Here is an 18950-nt window from a genome sequence, read left to right on the forward strand (position 1 = left end):
GAAGGCATTGTAGTAGTACAGAATTGGCATTGGATATAACCGGACCTTTTTCGGAGACTGATAGCGGCAACAAGTATACTTAGTGGCCATTCCGATCAAGGAAAAAATTTTGGATCGGCCGTGTTGTAAGTTTTTAAACATTCATAAAATTCCTCAGTCCGACGAAATGGTGGAAAGGATGAAAAGAACGATTAATCGTTATTTGGCGATAGTTGTCTTGGAACGGCAAAGGGACTGGGAGCAGCACCTACATCTGTTTCTCCGAGCATATCAATTCGGGCACTAAGATTACCCTGCGATTTGAATTTTAGCAGCAAGTCTGGTAAAGAATTGGCGTGTGAAGATTATGTCAACCTTAGACGAAAACTGGACAGAATTCATAATTTTGATGAGATCAGGTTTTCAGAGTGCCAGTAATAGGATGAAACAAAATTACGATGTACGAGAAGGAGGACACAACGCCGATGGTCTGGTATGGTTGTACAATCCCCAGAAGCGAAAAGGGTTATCACCAAAACAGCAAAAGAAAAGTTGTGGAAAAAATCAACGACGTGATGTACCGAGTTAACAAGATGCCTAACGGTAAACCGAAAGTGGTGATTTTAACAGGTTGGTGCCGTTTGCCAGAGACAACAATCAACCTGCGCGAGTTCGCATACTGAGTAAAGAACAACCATATGACATTTGAGCAGTTCGAAGGGTTGTATGGGTACCACAGAAGGGTTCGTTTTGGTGTGACCACGGGGAAGGACCAAGATCTGTTTGCGTTATCGACATAATACTCTCTAGCCTATTGTATAGTCAACGAGGAATAGCTTACGAATTAAAAAAGAAATTCGGACCGAATGGAAGAACTCGATAAAAATAATCCAAGTGTGGACAAAGCGTTTGAACTGCAGGATAACGGACGTGTCGTTTATTACCTAGGGATGAAAGTACTTTCTGTAGCCCAACCGGATTATCAGGTGAGGATTGGAGAAAGATATGTTGCAGACGAGGACCCGAAAAGTTGCAGTAGGTACCTAAGTTAGACTGTGGATTTTATGGTTTCTATTGGTGAAAAATCTGTAATATCACAGATATACGTCCTTTACGTATATCTGTGGTAATATGCTGGAGATAATCTTACGCAAAACCCGGTGTGGACTGTTTCGTTCTCAAGAATGAATATTGTAAAACTGCAACGTGTCGTTTTCTTCATGATCTTCAACCCCATATGTTGATGATGGTGGCGAATTGACAGCATTGACAAACGGTGACATTAGATTAATTAATTAATTAACGGGTTGGCTTAAATTAACAATTCCATTCCCGAACCATAGAATAAAAATGCGTATACAGGGTGCCCCAGACTGGATTTATTATTGAAAATAGATATCAGTTTTTCATGAACAAACTTTTGCAGTTTTATGTGCTAATGAAGACTTCGTTTAAATCTATTACGTTTATTACGCAACGATTTTTTTTGATAAAGTGTAAGTTAGAAATAGAAACATTTTGGATAATCAATTTGGCTTTATGGATGGGAAAAGTAATGAAAGTGTTTGATAAATTAAGTTTGAAAAGTCTAAGGCTACATGTTTGGGCAATACCACCAAGAAAAATTCGAAGCCTCCAAGTCGTGCCGACCATTCCAATGGACAACATTCTGGAAAGAAGTTTTACTTGATGTGTTCATCGTGCTTCTATTTTAAAGAAGTATGATGTAAACAATGTGAAAATTTTAATAAAATACATACATATTTAATATTTTTCAAAACTTGGAAAATAATACCAAATATCACAGAGATGTATTGAAGTCAAACAGAAAACAGAACTTGGTGTAGCGCAATTGTTAATTAAAGATCAACATCATTTAGATATTCTGGTCTTAATTTAATATTAAAATTATAAATCTGTAAAAAAATATCTTCAACACATTAATTAACATAATCAAATAAATAAAAAAAATTGTACGTTCGAGTAGGTACACACGTCTCAACTGTTCTCCTTGGTAAACATTTTAATTCGCCTTCGGCGCTATGGCGACTACCGCAATTAAAGCGATAACAAAACCACCACAAACAAGAACGTATAAACTGAGCAATAATTTGCGCGTCCATGAATACTAAAAGGAACATAATTAGACCACTTATCATAATAATTATTGCTTACCGGTGCGTCCACATTAACCATGTGATCGCTTATTTTTCCGCTGCCCCCCATGTCTTTCATCGGGAAAGATGATATCCGCTGATTGGAAGAGTTCTCAGAGGCGCATCCTAGTATCTAGACAAATTTCACGGTAGCTCAAATCTTAATGGTAAAGAACTTACCGATAACACCAGATGCATGACTACGTGAAAGGCTACGAACGCAGCAAGTATGTAGTCGAACCAATCGGGCAAGTCTGCCTTGTTTAATTTGACGGCAAAGAATATTGTCACAACTAGAAAGGATGGTTACTCCAAGCATGTATAATGTGAGGCATCACTTACTTGCAAGTATATGAGCTGCATTTCCTCCGAACCAATGTAACCAGTTGAAAATTGGTCTCTTGGGCGTGCCTGGATGTGGTCTGAAGAAAGCACCGATGGGTTGCAGGAAACATAAGCCGGTAACCACGCAACCAAGTATTGCATGCGGATTACTAGTTTCACCAGACCATCCCTTTAGGAACACAAATATCAAGATGAAGGCCACTGTAGTTAAAGCCCATGTGCAAATCATAAAGAAGCGATGCCACTACAATTCAAGGTAAATTATACTGAACGGATACCCCCGATTACAGCCGTACAGCAAACCATAGGTCTTTGCCACAAATTGTTTTGCCAACCCAAGTTTTCCGATAGTATCGAGCGAGTAAAGTACCGATGGATGCGGTACCGATCCACGCAGCTAACATAAAAGCACCGTGTAGCCGCACTAGCAGTTTCGAAGCACCAACCACTCTCCCCGTGTCCGCCAAATAACCACTACTGGCACTAGCCAGATAGTCAATATCGTGGAACGCTACAGAATTCTCTACAAATACACAAATGTAAGATCCTCACCGTTGTTTCCTCTCTACCTTGTATACGTCTCCCAGCTGCAACCAACAGAAAGTATTGAGTGTTGATCAAATCGAAGTCAACATTATTCACTCTCGTTTTCGCGTTACGCAATACTTTACAATATAAGGTATCATCAATTACACTGTGGTTTACCAACCTAATACCTTCTTGATTCTGTAAATGACGGTATAAAAAGAGCAATGTTTTATGTCGAAGCACTTACGTTTGGCACTCTAAAAGCACCGAGGTTTGGTTTGGGGGTTGTCCACGATAGATACGCCCTGATACCATTCCCGTCATTGACGCACTCCACCACGGAATCATCGCCCATCATGTTATCAGAAGAGAGACCCAAACCAGCCCACTTCGCCGACGCAGATTTCAATTCAATCTGATACTGATCGCCGACGACAGTAATCGCCGTCGCCACCATGCAGTTCTGTGCGGAAACGCAACCGTCGGGTGCGCCGAAACACTTCTTAGTTTCATCGCAGCCATCGTAGAACGCGTCAAATTGAACATGGCGGGTAGTATCCTCCTGAGGATTGTAATGGGGCGAAGTAGACGTGCGGATTGTTGAAGTTTTGAAGGTGCTCGGCCGGTTGCCGCCGGAGAAAATTTGCAATGGTTCGGACCTGACCCCGATCCAGAACGTTTGGAAATTTTGAGCGATCGTTGAGCTAAAGAACTTCGTGAATTTCCAGCTGTTCACACAGACATACTCACTTGAAAATCACGGGCCCTTCGTAGCCTTGGGGAGGTGTCCATTTCACCGCAATCAGTGGTTTCGGCGATGGATCGTCGTGAGTAATCGTGTCGTCAGGGTTATCGCAAGTAATCGTGTGGACATTGTGTTCAATTGCTTGGAATCTACCACCGATTTTACCACTGGGCATACGAGCTTGCAATACTAAGCCTCCTATTGGGTAGTCCAAGTTGGATTTGATGGTCACCAGAACGTGGTCGTCCTGAGGTATTGCACTTATCTCGTATGGTGCATTTCCTGACTGTGCAGGTATGCCTTTGTGTTTGGGGGTGAGATGCTCACAGACCGAGGTTGGAGCACCCTTCGGAAGTGCATTTACAGTACTTATCAGCAACAGCAAAGCTACGACAATCATTTCCTGTAAAACAATATAGTGTGATTATTATGTGTGTCTCGCACCACTGACACAGTTTTATTGTTACGGAATTCCCATTATGACTAAGACTAGTAACTAATTAAACAACAAGGACTAGACATGCATTACACTTTTTACAAATTGCTTTGTCATTGTCGCTCTGAAAGTAGCAAATACCAAGGGCGTAGAAGATTTTTCTAGTTAACCTGTATCGTAGCATTTCTGGCTTATCATTATCTCTTTTTCGGACAGTAGAGTGCAAGTAATTATTCTAATTTGCATAATAAGATGCACATATCGGAGACCTACTAAGCAAGGCACAAACACACCACACGATTTTGGATTACGTTAAGTCATTGAAACTGCTAATTAACTGAATGTGGTTTTTAATAATTCCATTACTTTCAATCGTTAACGAGTTCATTATTGACTGCTAGTTAATAATTAACCACTTTGAACGACTGCCGCGACAGCCTATTTTACAAGTGGGAAACAGGTTAATAATCATGTCATCAGACGCTAGTAGTGAAAAAAGCGTATACTGGTACTGGCACCTAAGGAGGCGAAAGATGACGCATCTCCACTATTCATTGTAACTTACTAGTGCGCCACGGAGCCAGTTGGGTCCTCCTGTACACTCTAAACTAAATTGGTCAACTGCCCGCTCTCGCCTTTTTATGTGTCGGTGCCAGTACTGGAACTATTTTCGAGCTAATTTTCTGGGGTGCTTTGGCCTATCCAATAAAAAAGAGCTAAATTTGTGCGAACCAACAACTGCGTCCAGAGTTCTACTCAACAGAAGCACGTTTTTGTAACTAAAATAAATCTAGTGCGCTATCAGAACAAAAATTGACTAATTACGATCATTTTAGAGGACTTTGTAACGGTAGTTTCCAGAAATTTTTTTCTATTTTGTACAATGTACATACAGTGGACGAGTGGTCTTAATTACGGTCCTCACTTGTTCATTATGCGTTGAAAGGTTAAGGAGTGTTAGAAGTCGTGAGATATGGTGGGATTGTCTAAGGTTACAGGAAAATTTCTGTGTATGCCGATCAGCGCGAAGTGTTTTTTTTAAACCTTCGGATAGAAATTTTCGCGGAAATCAAATAAATTTTGTGACCAGAACAGTCGAATGTTACTATTTCCTTAAAGTGGATATGTACTTTCATTTCGCGACAATACAGTATCTCACTTTGTATATAGCTGCAGATAATATGAATCACTTAACCTTTTAGTGGGAGTGGTAGGAAAAATACTTCTGAAAGCGATCTTTCACACTTATGCGATACGCTAGGTGATATGTGTCTCTTACAACTCTCGTCATGTAATTATACTGTCTGAAGCAATTCAATGTTGCAATATGTATGCTTTCAAATACATTTTATACAATTTTTGGTGTAACAGGTGGTCGTTTAGCAATTTTCAAAAATTGGCTTTTGAATATGTATTTTGTTCAACATAGGAAAATTTACACATACACCGCTTCTTAGCGAACACGAAAAAAACCAGCGATAACAACCGATAGCCAGAAACGTATTAGGGAAAGCGGATACGGTTGCCACAATCCCTGAAGAGTCCTAAGAGTTTCGTTCCGTTCTGTTTAAAGCTGAGCACGTGACAAAAATTACAATTCGTTCAAAAAGGTACGCTGGTCGAGGTTTTTGCGTTCAGAAAATATGTCCCGTTTCAGAGCTGCTAAAGGGCGAGATTTCTGCTATACTGAGTACGCTAATTTATTATTATTATTATTATGATTGGTTTATTTCGCGTCAATACAAAAGGTTTACGTTTTAACTTCAGGAGCGACTACGTGTATATTTAGATGTACGAAACAATTATTTTACGGTCGGATTTTTTAGCTGGGTTAAAAGAAATATCCTCGAGTATGTGTGAAGATTCGTGATTCGATCTCAAGAACCAGAACGGGGAATTAGTTGATACATTTTTCTTAATCACAATTTAACTAATGCCGAGTAAAAATATATAAGTGGTGAGACCTCCTAAATTTCGACTACGTCTTGGAGAAACGTTAAGCAAATTCGTATTTGTGAAGTGGGGGAAGTGTTTTCGGAGCGCCAAATGTAACTTACATACAACGGCATACGGCACGGAATTTAAAGACAATTAATCGGTTCAGTACCCGCAACAAAACTTACTTAATAAACCGGGGAAAAATTAATATCAACGCAACGGAACATTGGGATTCTACTCCTTTTCATAATCATGATCTCGAGTATTACTTTCGCGAAATTGAAGCCGGTTTGCCTGGATTAGCGATTCATATTGACTTTTCTTCCGCCAAACAGCATTCATCACCAAGATAACGTTACCAGGTTGACGCAAGAAAGTCAATTGTACCATTACAGATGATATTCCTCTATGCCAATAAATGTAAGTTACTTTAAATTTTCTGATTTGTATAAATCGGTTTTTTTAGGAACTGCATAAAAATTTTGTTCGAAGTAATTTTAATATTCCTAAAAGAATCGACCCTGGAAAAATTAGTTGCATGAAACAGAACTGTATTGTGATATTTTATAAGAATCGAATCCAAACAAAGGATTTTTTGTTATTTTGTTTCATTGATTGGAAAATTTAATTTAATTTCACTGATACAATTCCTTTGGTTGGATTAAAATTTTGTTTAGCATTCAAAGGTGTGTACGAGGTGTGCACGAGATGTATCCTGCATGCGTTCATGTCTTCGCGCTAGAACGCTCTAGCTGGGCATACTTCCAGGACACTTCGTCGAATGCCCACAACGCCAAACACGATATTTTGAGTATCCATGTCGCCGACTAGAAACACTACGCCGACAGCGCCCACATCGCCGACACGTGCGCAAGGGACACTAAGCCGAACGTGACCACAACGCCGACTATTCGAAAAACAAGGCCCCTCACACCCCGTCCAAGTTTATTAAGAATTGTTGTATGAGTTTGCGTTTTAAAAAAGTTTAAAAAAATGCCCTAAACCTACAAATAACTTAATGTTCAAAGCTGCTTGGTTTCACACCTGCGTGTTTCATTAAGAATTTTTGTATGAGTTTGTAGTTCAAAAAAAGTTTAAAAAAATATTCTAAACCTACAATAACCTAGCGTCGGCGTAGTGTCCGTCGACGAAGTGTCCCTAGTCGGCGATATGGTCCATCAAAAATCGTGTCGGCGTTGTGGGCATTCGGCGAAGTGTCCCGGCCCCAAATGGAGACTACTTCAAAGGACGTCATGGCCCGGATGACGAAGAATAACACCAATGCGGAGATAGGAACGCAGGTCGGATACTTTTCGGACACACCTCGTATATTTTAAACAACAATAAACAAACCAATCTATTGCATCCCGGAACGTATAGTTTTTATTTTTATTAATATTTCAATCAACTTTTCGACCCTTGTAATTGTAACGAAGTCGTTACAACAGGTCACCACTCAATTTCTCCAAATTCCGGGGGTGTAAAACTCCAATTTCATGTTATCTGTAATACACTGATAGTTTAACTGTAAATTGGAGACTGGGTCCTGGGGTCCGAGGGTCAAATCGTATCCTTTGAAGTCAAGTGGACATCAGTTCAAATCAGTGTGAGAATTCAAGTTGGGTCTGTAGGTCAAAAATAGTGAACTATAATCAGAAGCTTAACCAAGCTGTGCTTTGAACGTAAAAACAGTATTTTGTCCGTGCAGAAAAATTTGTTCCTCTCACAACCCTCGGCATACAAAAGTAGATGGCGAAAGGTTTACGTACCTCAATGTATAAAATCTTGCACGGGACGTTTTGTGGGTACGTCACGATGATAAACCCCCCAGGTACGATCATGAAATTAATAAAAATGGCTACAGGGAACCTTAATTAAGTGAATGTTATGAGTATACCATCAAATTAAACTTCGAATTAAACCTTGCAACTGAAACAACACCATATCAACAACATAGGATTCAACTTAATTTTCACAAAATAGAAAATTGTTAACCGTCCTTGACCGTTCCTGACTCACAGTTTGCTTTAGTGAGAGTTAATTAAATTTCGAATTCGAGCGGATATGCGGTGACAAAAAAATGTTATCCACATCATGTAGGTAATTATTGAAGGGCTTGCATAATTGACAATGCCTTAGACTTAGACAATTGATAAGATTAGGATCACGGTCTAGAAATAACGCACTCGACCCAATCCAAAAGCAAATAATGCAAATGTAACCAAGGTCCATGCTCGGGTCCATGCGTAAGGTTGAACTCCACATGAGCTAATGAAACAAAAGTTTCCTAGGAAATTTTGCTGGGCGATCATCGGGAAATTATTTTTTCACAAAACGGATATGAACACCTTGTAAACAATATTACACAATCACTCCAAAACAAGTGCCCACTTACCTAAAACTTGGTATAGTCCAACACAAAAAGTATAAACACACCAAATTAAAACAAATTAACACTAACAATCGTAAACTAAACACTAAGCTCGTTTATCACAGACGGTTTCAGTAATTGTGCCGCGCATAAATACTAATCTTAGATTTTTATTCTCGTCGGAAAATGACGTCACGCGTGAATTCAAAGTGATTCAGCACCAGAATTAATGACCTACATGCCTTTCGATTTCAATCTTTGTGTACATTTGCCAGAAGTTGGATAATACCCATGGTTGTGGAGTGCACTCAGTGGTTGGGTGGATGTAAACCCTTTGGCACCGCCTGGGAAAACGCCCCAGTTCTTGATTTAAAAAAATGTGGTCATTCTATCATCTATATTTACTAACCAATTATATTTTCCCGCAGTGTTTGAACTTGAGGGTTTTGTCGAATTACCTTAGCAGTCTAATTACCAGCCGAAATTAATTAGGTACGACACCGGTTTCATTCCAATCCAATTGTGACAAGTTATTTAATCTGTGGCCGAATTTCCTCATTAATTCTTTGCTTTGATTCACAGATGATCAGAGACACATCACATTAACACTGTCGACATAATTACTACTAAGTTTAAACGACTGTTTTGATCTGTACAGTACAGGAGAACGATCCAGGACCCGTCACTAATTTTAATCCAATTCCGGAAAAAAACGAACACATTAAATGATTAAGGTTTCATTCTAATTAAGAAGAGGTCATACTCACCACGTGGTAGGACAATACAAGAGAGTACAATGACATAAAACATTGTTGCTGTTTCACAATTTTCGTCATTTCGCTTATCTTACCTACAAAATCCGGGAAATCAACAATAACCACACCAGTACGGTCTATATTTAAACAAATAGTAATCACTTTTTGGGACGTTAATGCTGTAGGTATGTCAGGAAGCATGGATCGTCATTTCCGTATTATTATATTAGCAGAATTTGCTTGGAAAGTATACGCTTGACGAGATATTGGCGCCACTTTTCCTTCACTTGTTTGATCGTGTGATGGAACTTTATGGCAGCTATTTACAGTGTAGCATTATAAATAAGCCAAAATAGGCAATAGACTAGGAGCGCAAAGAGTAAGGAAAAACATACGATTCCAGGAATTTACATTCCTTCATTACTGAAGGCTTGTAAGTATTGACAATTGTTATACACTTACCTAAATTTTTCTTAAGTTGGACTCACTAAATAATTTGAACAAATTATCCATTATGTTCCCTGTGTGTGAGATTAACTTCTTTTTCCAATTATGAATTTAAATCCAAAATTGTTGTTGACTTTCGGAAGTCAAACCTCTACCATATACCAACGGCTTCTTTGGAGAGGGAATGGGCGGGCAGACATTGAGGAGTCAGTGATTTTTCCCAAAGGCGGAGGAATCTGCACAGACCAACGGCATCGAGTTGGTTAACTACCCCGTTAATGACCCTATATATAAGCGTATCCCAGGAGTTATGCTTAGACGAAAAGGAAAAATCGTGAATTATTCTCATACGAAATATTCCGATGTATTGTTTGCCATTCGGACAGCCGGAGGGAAGAGAGAATGCTTGAAAAATGGTGGAAAACAGTAGCGATGGAATGAACTCGAACCAAACCGAACTGTTCGAAAACTCGGCTCGAAATTATGGATGTCCAGCTCTGTTCGAAAAAAATCAGTTCAGTTCGACTTGTTTTCAAATCGAATTTCCAGTCGAGCTCGAATTCAAAACCATGGAATTTACAATTGAATCATCAAATCTGTGATGGAATGAGTTGGAGGGATTTTTAGTCTCAGAAAAGTCGCGTATTGATAGCTTACTTTTTTGCGCAATTGCTACGGCTAGGATTCAAATATTTGTCCCTTTTCCCTCGTCAGCAAAAATGCAAGAACGCTTGTTGTTTATTGTTCGAATATTTCATCTGTCACCGGGGGTGCTCCATCTTAAGTTAATCAGATGATGTTTTTCCTTTTTGTCTTTAGTTTGTTTGATATCAAATAAGTTCATGATTGCATTTCATTATTTATTAAATTGATGTCATTGTAGGTAAAAATGCTATGGTAAATACCATCAGGGTAACAGAGGTATTGTTATTTATAACTAATTACTCCTACAGTTTGCACTGTTATAATTATGCTGATCATATTCATAATTAATTACTCAGAGGTACAGCAAGATTCCATTGTATTTTTCTACATAAATAATTTTGTTTTTCAATTTGCAGTTTTCGCTGTAAGCTGTAGGTAAACGAGTAGCTACGCATTTATTACCAACGGTTCTCTTTGTTGCGCACAACCCACAATTTCCTTCGTAGGCAAATTCACTTCGATTTGCAGATTTACGTGTTTTTATTTAGATTTTGATACAATATGTTGGCTAATACTGAATATTCAAAACGAGTGTGCAGAATTCATTTGATTCAGCTTTGTGTTGCTGTTGCTGCAGTTTGGGGCATCGACATTAAATTATTTATTTATAATTGAATTATAAATTGTTATTTCTTTACAGGTAATATTTTTGTTTTGTTGTTATGTCAAATAACGTAATACTCCTTTTACTATTTTTTTGAACCGTGTAACAAAGATCGTGTAGTATGATCTTTGCGTGTAATAAATAATGAATATTAATATTTAGCAGGATCATTTATTTTGAATATGCGGTATACTTGATTTTAATCTCGACTTGACGATGCAGTCCATACGCAGAGATATAATTATATCTACTTGATTTTATGTGCCTTAGAAAAGGGCCACCTTGCTGATATTGCTAATCGATTCGTTTAGTTGACCCTTGACATGTAATGACCGAATATTAGTTTTTGTGTCAATCTTTTGTTAACCCAAGGCAATTATGTCACCTCTGTGAGCCTACCAATGGTGTATATTTTATTTAATTTTTATTTAATATGGTTGTTATAATCTTTATGTTATGTCATGATTTGTTTTCTCATCCTTTCTGTGCGAAATGCTCTTAAAAGAGGCCAACTGCTAGCGTTTCTCATACAATGCTGACATTTTATGACATGTTAATTAATGATTGTTGGTTATTGTTGAACCAAGAGCAACTAAAGACAACTCGAAGTGATGTGTGGGATATTTTGACTAACCACCCAATATCCAAACAATATCAATTTATTATAATGTTATGGTAATATTAACTCTTACAAAATTCCAGTGGAGCCTATGATTGGACATTTTATAATTTGCTTGACAATCATTCTAATACAGCGAATATTCTATAAATCTCGATAGACATCGAGGCACCATAAAAGATTAGTCACCGGCGATAAGGAACATAAGCGTATGTTGCCCGAACTTAAGAAAAAGTTGTACATATAAATAAAGAAGTAAGGATTATGATAGGATAATAAGAGCATATTTTATGTGTAGGTAGGAGAGCCTTTTCTTTTTGTGTTTTTGTTGGGGAGTGAAAGTTTTGTTTTGCTAAAGACGTTGAAATTTCGAACAAAAATTGTTTGTAAAGCCAAAAATATTAAATTTAGGGGAGCGGGGGTAAAAACCTGTGAAAGCTGATTTTCGTTTTTGTTTGACTAACATTAAATTTGTTACGGGATATATTACGTTTAGCTGTAGGTAATTTTGGGGAAAGTTTAGGGTTTCATTTAAAATTTAAGTTTGAATTTCATGTTAGTTTGGGCAAGCCGAGTGGTATAGTGATTCTGCCAGGCTTTATAGTTTCGGGGGTCAAAACGATTGCAACTCCAAACCGACTTCATTTTTTGAATTTTACACACCCGATTTACCAAGACTCATTTTAGAACGAAAGATGTTCGGATTCCCGCAAATTTTTAGAGTAAATATTATCCTTACTTTGTCGAACAAGATAAGATAGCACTATCGTCGCTATCTCAAAAAGTGTTGTCGAATTAAGCGATTGAATCAATACTTGTTTTGTATTACGATTATGAAAGAAAATTTAGATAGATCATGATCATGATGCATTTGATTGATGCTCAAACCTTGATTGAAAAGAGAAATGCAACAAAACGGTTGCCTAGGCAAGTGAACTAAATATAACTGGAATTAATTAAATTCTAAAACACTTAGAGTAAGGTATAATATAACCCACTAATGAGTTATGGACGTAAAATAACTCACTCCATTTTCGTGGGTTAATAACTGATAAGATTTCCCATTCGTTTTAATTCCATGTAACCCCACTCGGCCTGACGGCCTCGTGGGCTTACTTTTTTCTCGCGTGACTTATTTGTAATATAACACACTTATACCATAAATAACTATAAAACACTTAGTTCTCCATCCATTTTCGTGGGTTAATAATGATACCCATTCGTTTTAATTCCATGTTTCCAAGTTTGCATGGCATCCTAAGTAAAATTACCTATACATTAAGGTCATTTTTAAGGACAAATATTTAAATTATCCAGTATAGTACTTTCAGCTTAGATAATTCAAGTATGGGTATACACATATAATTAAAGTACAGATGACGAAAAATTAGTGTAGACAATAAGAATACATTTGATATTACATGTAAACAAATTAAAATTCAAATTACTCTCATTAAAACCCTGACTCACACGGTTAAGCAGTTATAAATTATTCAACCCACACCTTGGTATATCCTAGAACTTCGATTTACTCTCACCTCTACTATTATACGAAAAAAATTTACACATGAAATGTTTATGTGAGCCATGACTGGCACATTCCATAGATCACTGCCTAAATACATCAGATCGAGGCTGAATTTTGATTGGTGGGTTTTTCCAGCCAAACAAAAAATTCAATAAACTTTGTCATTCAATCTTATACTATTTTTTTTTGTAGGTAAGAGAATATTCATTTAAATTGGGAACCAAAATTACATTTGCATATTTGTTTGGGTGCTGATCCATGTAAGATATTTTCAGTCTTAAAAAATTGCGCAAGATAAAAAGGATCAGCGTATACTACATAATTACATCTTAAAGACATTTACATGGCAACAAGCATAATTTTGTTTATCTGTTGAAAGATAAACTTGCTTGGTGGTATAATGACATCTTTAATTGGCCCCTAATTTAGAAATAGGACTAATGGATTGCTGATATTTGTAGTAGAGAAGAAAATATACTGTAGCAGCTACCAAGCATACCTTTATTCGTGCCTTTATTATCTACTTATCTTTGAGGTATTCCAGCTGATACACAATACATCCCAAACCAAGATTTTAGCAATTATGACTCCCCACAGAGATGTTTACGATATTTCTAATATTGACAGTACAACGAGGTTATGACTTACCTATGGCAAATGTTAATGATTATTTACAGTTCTATCCGCAATTCTTAATGAATAAAAATTTTAATTCGACCATATCAAAATTACACTGATTATTTGCTACTAACATCTAACTGATGATTGATTACATTCGTGAGATTTTGATTTTTTGATATCTTGTATATTTTCCCCGATAATAGACCGTTTCCAAACTTATCTGCGTTAAATTTCAAAACTTGATAACCCGGAATCGATTGAATTCATGTAGGTACATCACGCATCTTACAAATTTTGCTTAAAAATCAAATAATGTACAAGGTGTTTCATTAAAAAAATGCAATATTGTATAATATATAATTTGTATAATTAAAATTATTATCGCCTACTAGGTAGACATCAAAAAACCCCAAAACTTTTGCTACTTTTTTTTGATATCTTGTATATTTTTCCCCATAATCGACCGTTATCAGCGACACTGTATCAATGACTATATAGACGCTTCCTTAAAAGCGTCTACGATTAACATTGCATAAAAATACGTCCATTAATAAGAATATACCGTATTCAGTAGAGAATATTCTCAAGAAATTTATTTTGGTAGTGTTGTAGATCGTACAGCAACAGTGTCAAAAAAAGTATCAAATCGACACTTGCGTGAACTTTGCCAACAAGATCAACCTGGATACGTCAGCAGCGTATCAAGAGCTTTTAGTAAAACTTTTAGAGCAGACTGGCCTTTAATGGTACAGTTCGTTTCTATCACCCTGGTTCAATTAAGAAAAAGTTTGCAAAAAATACGGCTTCTTTCAGTTACCCACCAGTTTCTGTATGAAATTGGAATCATTTGTTTCATTAATCATTTGCTTTTAATTGGGGATGCATATTTTGGCTGCGACACTTGGTACTGGTATACACGATACCCACGCAACGTTAATTAATTTTTGTCATTGAATTTATGAAACAACAATTTATAAATCGAAAAAAAGTAAACTTGAATCTAAGCTCACATGTGGATGTTTTGACGTTTAAATTTACATAAGTCATGTTTGCTAAAATTATTATTACCTAAATAGCGTCTTTACATTGAACGTACACTTTATAATTATATAATTGTCCTTTAACCTAGCACATAACAAACGCTTGTTTATTGCTAATTTTGTTCCTACGACGTCGAATTTCTTCTCGAATTTCTTGCTCGATCCATTTGGCACAATTTGTTTATAAAATTAACCCCCACAAATTACTAAAATGCATTTACGCTCAAAATAAATAAACAAGAATGGTAGAATTTGGTACTAACGTTTTGGTAACATCTTATATTTCTATTTGTTTAGTAAACTACAAGTTTTGAATTAATTTATGTGGTAAGTTAAACGGTTAAACGGTTATATTAATTACTTAATAAATTGCAAGTGTAGAATTAATTGCTCCATTTTTGACTATCTGACTCTGTTAATATTTTCTGTTCTCACCGCACTATGATTGTTATGAACAATACGACTTTGTTTTCATTATAGAATGGTTAGTTATTTCAATTTTAATTCTATCGTACCAGTTGTACGATAACACTGTAATAATATTTCAATCAATATTTAATTACATTGCTGTGTAAATCACCTGGTTGCTCAGTATGACCCAAAAAAAATACAAAATGCTGAAATTTCACGTAGAACTTCAGAGCTACTACTAGGTATAAATGGAGTAATTAATTTCAACCTTGCAACTTAGTAAGCAATTAATATAGAGATTAATTATTCTTTTTCATTATTTTTAGGGAACTTTAAATAATGTGGTAAATGTCCGAGTCGGGGTATGTTGCTTTTTATTTTAAAATCTGCTGTTTACCATATTAAACTGGTATGTGAGCGAAACGGAAAGATAGCGATGCGAATATAGACGACAGTTCGCCCGCGGGAGATAGATTAAGTCGAGCGTCATTGCGTGAAGTTGACGTAGCGCATATTTTTAACGGTGCGACGTTAAGACTTAATCGACCATCAACACGCGTTGTTTACCGCTCGCATTTTGTTTACTGCTAGCGGTTTGTTTACCTACAGTGAAACTTATTCGAATCGATAAGAGGATCGATCAATTAAAATGCGAAAAATCTCCTATTTCGATACAGCTGCTTAGGTACATTTTATTCCTGGAAACAACAGTGGAAATCTACCAGACACCAAGCTCAAGACATTTCCTCTTTGGGAGTTTTCGGCGACTATATTCACTAAACATTCACATCGAATCAAGGGTTCAATGACCAAGTGAGAGAAAAACTAACGAAATTCCTTCCTATGCTTAAATCATTTATTTACCTGAGCTAGCTGGAAGTAAAAGTACACAAAAAAGGTAAGTTCCAAAGGTACTTCAGCAACAATGCAACGAACAAATAACAAAAATACTTATTCATTGCGAGCCTGACAACATTATCAATCCTTTTATTGTAAGCGTCCGTTATAAAATGTCACCCAAGAGTCGTGGGATTCGAATCATCTACCAGCGGAGTAACGAAGAAAATGTGTAAGAAACAAGAAACAAAAAGTATTACAGTAATCGTATGGAATTGAGGTGGACAAATGGAACATAAAATAGAGACAGATTATTAGATCCCAATAAAAGAACATGAAACAATTGCGAAACGAAATAAGAAACCAAAAAGTACAAGAATAGAAGAAGGAAGGCCTCCACCAGCGACATATAGGATTTACGCAAAACAAGTAGACTAAGAATTCAAGAAAATAATAGTTCGAAAATTTACTGAACTGGACAAGAAATATGAAAAATATTTCGAATATGTGTAAATCATTAAAGAAAACTTAAGTTGAACAGTTCAAAAATCCGAAGAAATTTTATGGTAACCCCAGAAATTGTCATCCCATCAATTTTATGTAGGCGGTGGAAAATATGAGACAGTCAACAGCGTAATTGAGCTATTGAAAGACAATGCCAATTGCTCGTCACAACTGTAAAGCAAAGAATGGAACAACATCAAGAAATTTAAGGAAGACTTTATGACAGAACAGGCTCAAGATAAATCAGATTGAGACTACAACACCAAAATTATATGATTCTAGAAGAGGGAGTTGCATAGACCATATTGTGTAGTACTAGACAGCGCATTTTTGTCCCCCACTCAGAGAAGAATAACTGGCCAATGCCTTGACAAGACATTTCCCTCAAGAGGTGAAAAACGTCTTGATTGGATTCGGAGAGAAGACAGTCCAGAATCTGTTAAATACACTAGAAAGGATACAAGAAATCAATCCACACTTTAGAAGAAATTATCAGTAAGACAACTGAGAGAACCAAGATAGAAGAGACGAAGATCAATGCAATTATCAAAACCTAAACCGAGAAAACCCACATAAAAGATATAATGGACAAAATTATGAAAAAAGAGATCTCAAGATCAGAGGCATTACCAAAACCGAAACAATTATCACGAAAATATCAGAAACCATGAAAACCAAGATAGAAGAAACCATAGACAAGATTATGATAGAACACCAGTAAACGTTGTACAATACAGAAGAACAATTAATTGGAAAATTCGTATTCCTGACGTTAACGGTAAATTCAATTGGAAAAATTAGTTAGCGAACAAAGAAACAATTGAAATTATTTCTAATAACAGACTTTTTAATACAGACGCATTCAATACTGGAATTGAGTCAACCTACGAGAGCGCCGAAGGAAGATGTTACCTATGCCTGGAAATTTTAGTACCTACAGGAGTATTTTGGCATCAAAACCGTTTTAATTAATTGGTTAAAATTGTTCAGTGGGATGGGTTTAAATCTAAACTTCGATTGCAATTGAAGCCTCAACTAATACCAAGACAGTGACGAATGAGGCGATAATATCTACAGGGGTTAGACTGTGAACTTTAGGGGTGGGAATATAAACAGAAATACTTTCAAAGACGGGTTGTGATTGTGATGATTTACGATGTTACACATACGCCCTCAAAACTATTTAATGTTAAACTTTTCTTTACAATACTTTTACAATAAAAAACTGTAGTTTGTTGACCACATTCAATTTGACTTAGGAGAAAGGTAAATTCATCTTTTTTTGCCGACAATCATTTTGAATAACTGTTATAGCATTCGGCTGTCTTTGAATATCAAATTAACTTGCAATCAAAAGCTCTTCGCGTGGCATATTAATTAAATGGCTTGTATTCCAGCCAGGAACTTCCTAATTTTGAGTTTTGATGTATACATTCCGACGCATCTACGTTACTTTCACATCGGTTGACAAACACCTGAACTAATTGCGTTAGTTGCGCAATTTTGCAAGGACTAGCATTCAAAAAATTTAGTTCAAATGATTTGCATGAGTAGTTCGTGTCGCATTCCATAAACAGAGAGGACAATCTTATTGCAAAATTGCGGCTTATCGCACGGAATTGGTGTTTTGATACGCGATTTGCATAAATACTCGATTAAAGGTCCCAACGTGGTTTACGTGGTCACACTACGCTTTTTGTTCCTGCCAAATCGACGCAAAGATAAGGTCATACCCAAAGCTTCATGTTCACCATATAAATTTAATTATAAAAACGCATGCCATGATTCATTTGTGGTCTAGTTGAGGGTTTTCAACCTATTTGCGTGTGTCTCTAAGGGTGAGTGACCATCGCATTTCTGAGCAGGTAACTGTACCTAAGAGGACATCTGCATTTTTAATAAGCTTCACTCCATCGATTAATGAAAATTTAGAAACGAAGGCAAACCCGCTAACATGTATTCATTGTAGGTGATAATTGAAATTTCCAATAGTAGATATTACTTAATATACCGAGAGAAAGTTGCCAACACGCACGACACAGGTTTCTAGTTTACTATGAACGCAATTACTATATATAGGTATTACTAGCCCAAAAAACACAAAGACAAATAATTAAAACAAACTTACCTTGTATTATGTTAATCAAAATTTTACACGTAAATAACCCGTTTTAAATGCGATCACTCACCGACCATTGGTACGCGGTTGAATAAATTTCGACCGGCCAAATGCCTAAATTCTGTACATGCCCGCTAATCAGTAATGCGCAAAGAACAATTTTAAGTAAATGGTGACTGTGACTATCACGTTTGACCAAAGAACTCTGCCATTACTTCAAGTCTTGCTGGAACACTAAACAAGGCCGCTACCTTGATGACGT

The 18950-nt window shown here is 36.6% G+C and overlaps 1 protein-coding gene across 3 annotated transcripts; it reads right to left on the reverse strand.

The window, feature by feature from the left end:
• Positions 1-1768: 1768 nt before the first annotated feature.
• On the reverse strand, positions 1769-18926 carry LOC116175987 (putative ferric-chelate reductase 1 homolog). Of its 3 annotated transcripts, none has more exons than XM_031494398.1 (9): positions 18698-18926; positions 3759-4156; positions 3256-3712; positions 3050-3206; positions 2777-3003; positions 2478-2724; positions 2316-2428; positions 2155-2268; positions 1769-2107 (listed from the first exon to the last, which is right to left on the reverse strand). In XM_031494398.1, the coding sequence occupies exons 2-9, from the start codon at positions 4151-4153 to the stop codon at positions 2003-2005; spliced, it is 1815 nt and encodes a 604-aa protein (XP_031350258.1). In that variant the 5' UTR covers positions 4154-4156; positions 18698-18926; the 3' UTR covers positions 1769-2002. The 3 variants fall into 3 exon arrangements, with proteins under 3 accessions (XP_031350258.1, XP_031350276.1, XP_031350266.1); XM_031494416.1 differs by lacking the exon at positions 18698-18926 and adding an exon at positions 8957-9103; XM_031494406.1 differs by lacking the exon at positions 18698-18926 and adding an exon at positions 8523-8655.
• Between the last annotated feature and the right edge of the window lie 24 nt (positions 18927-18950).

This window comes from Photinus pyralis, unplaced genomic scaffold, assembly GCF_008802855.1.
Source record: "Photinus pyralis isolate 1611_PpyrPB1 unplaced genomic scaffold, Ppyr1.3 Ppyr1.4_LG1, whole genome shotgun sequence".
Taxonomy (NCBI): domain Eukaryota; kingdom Metazoa; phylum Arthropoda; class Insecta; order Coleoptera; family Lampyridae; genus Photinus; species Photinus pyralis.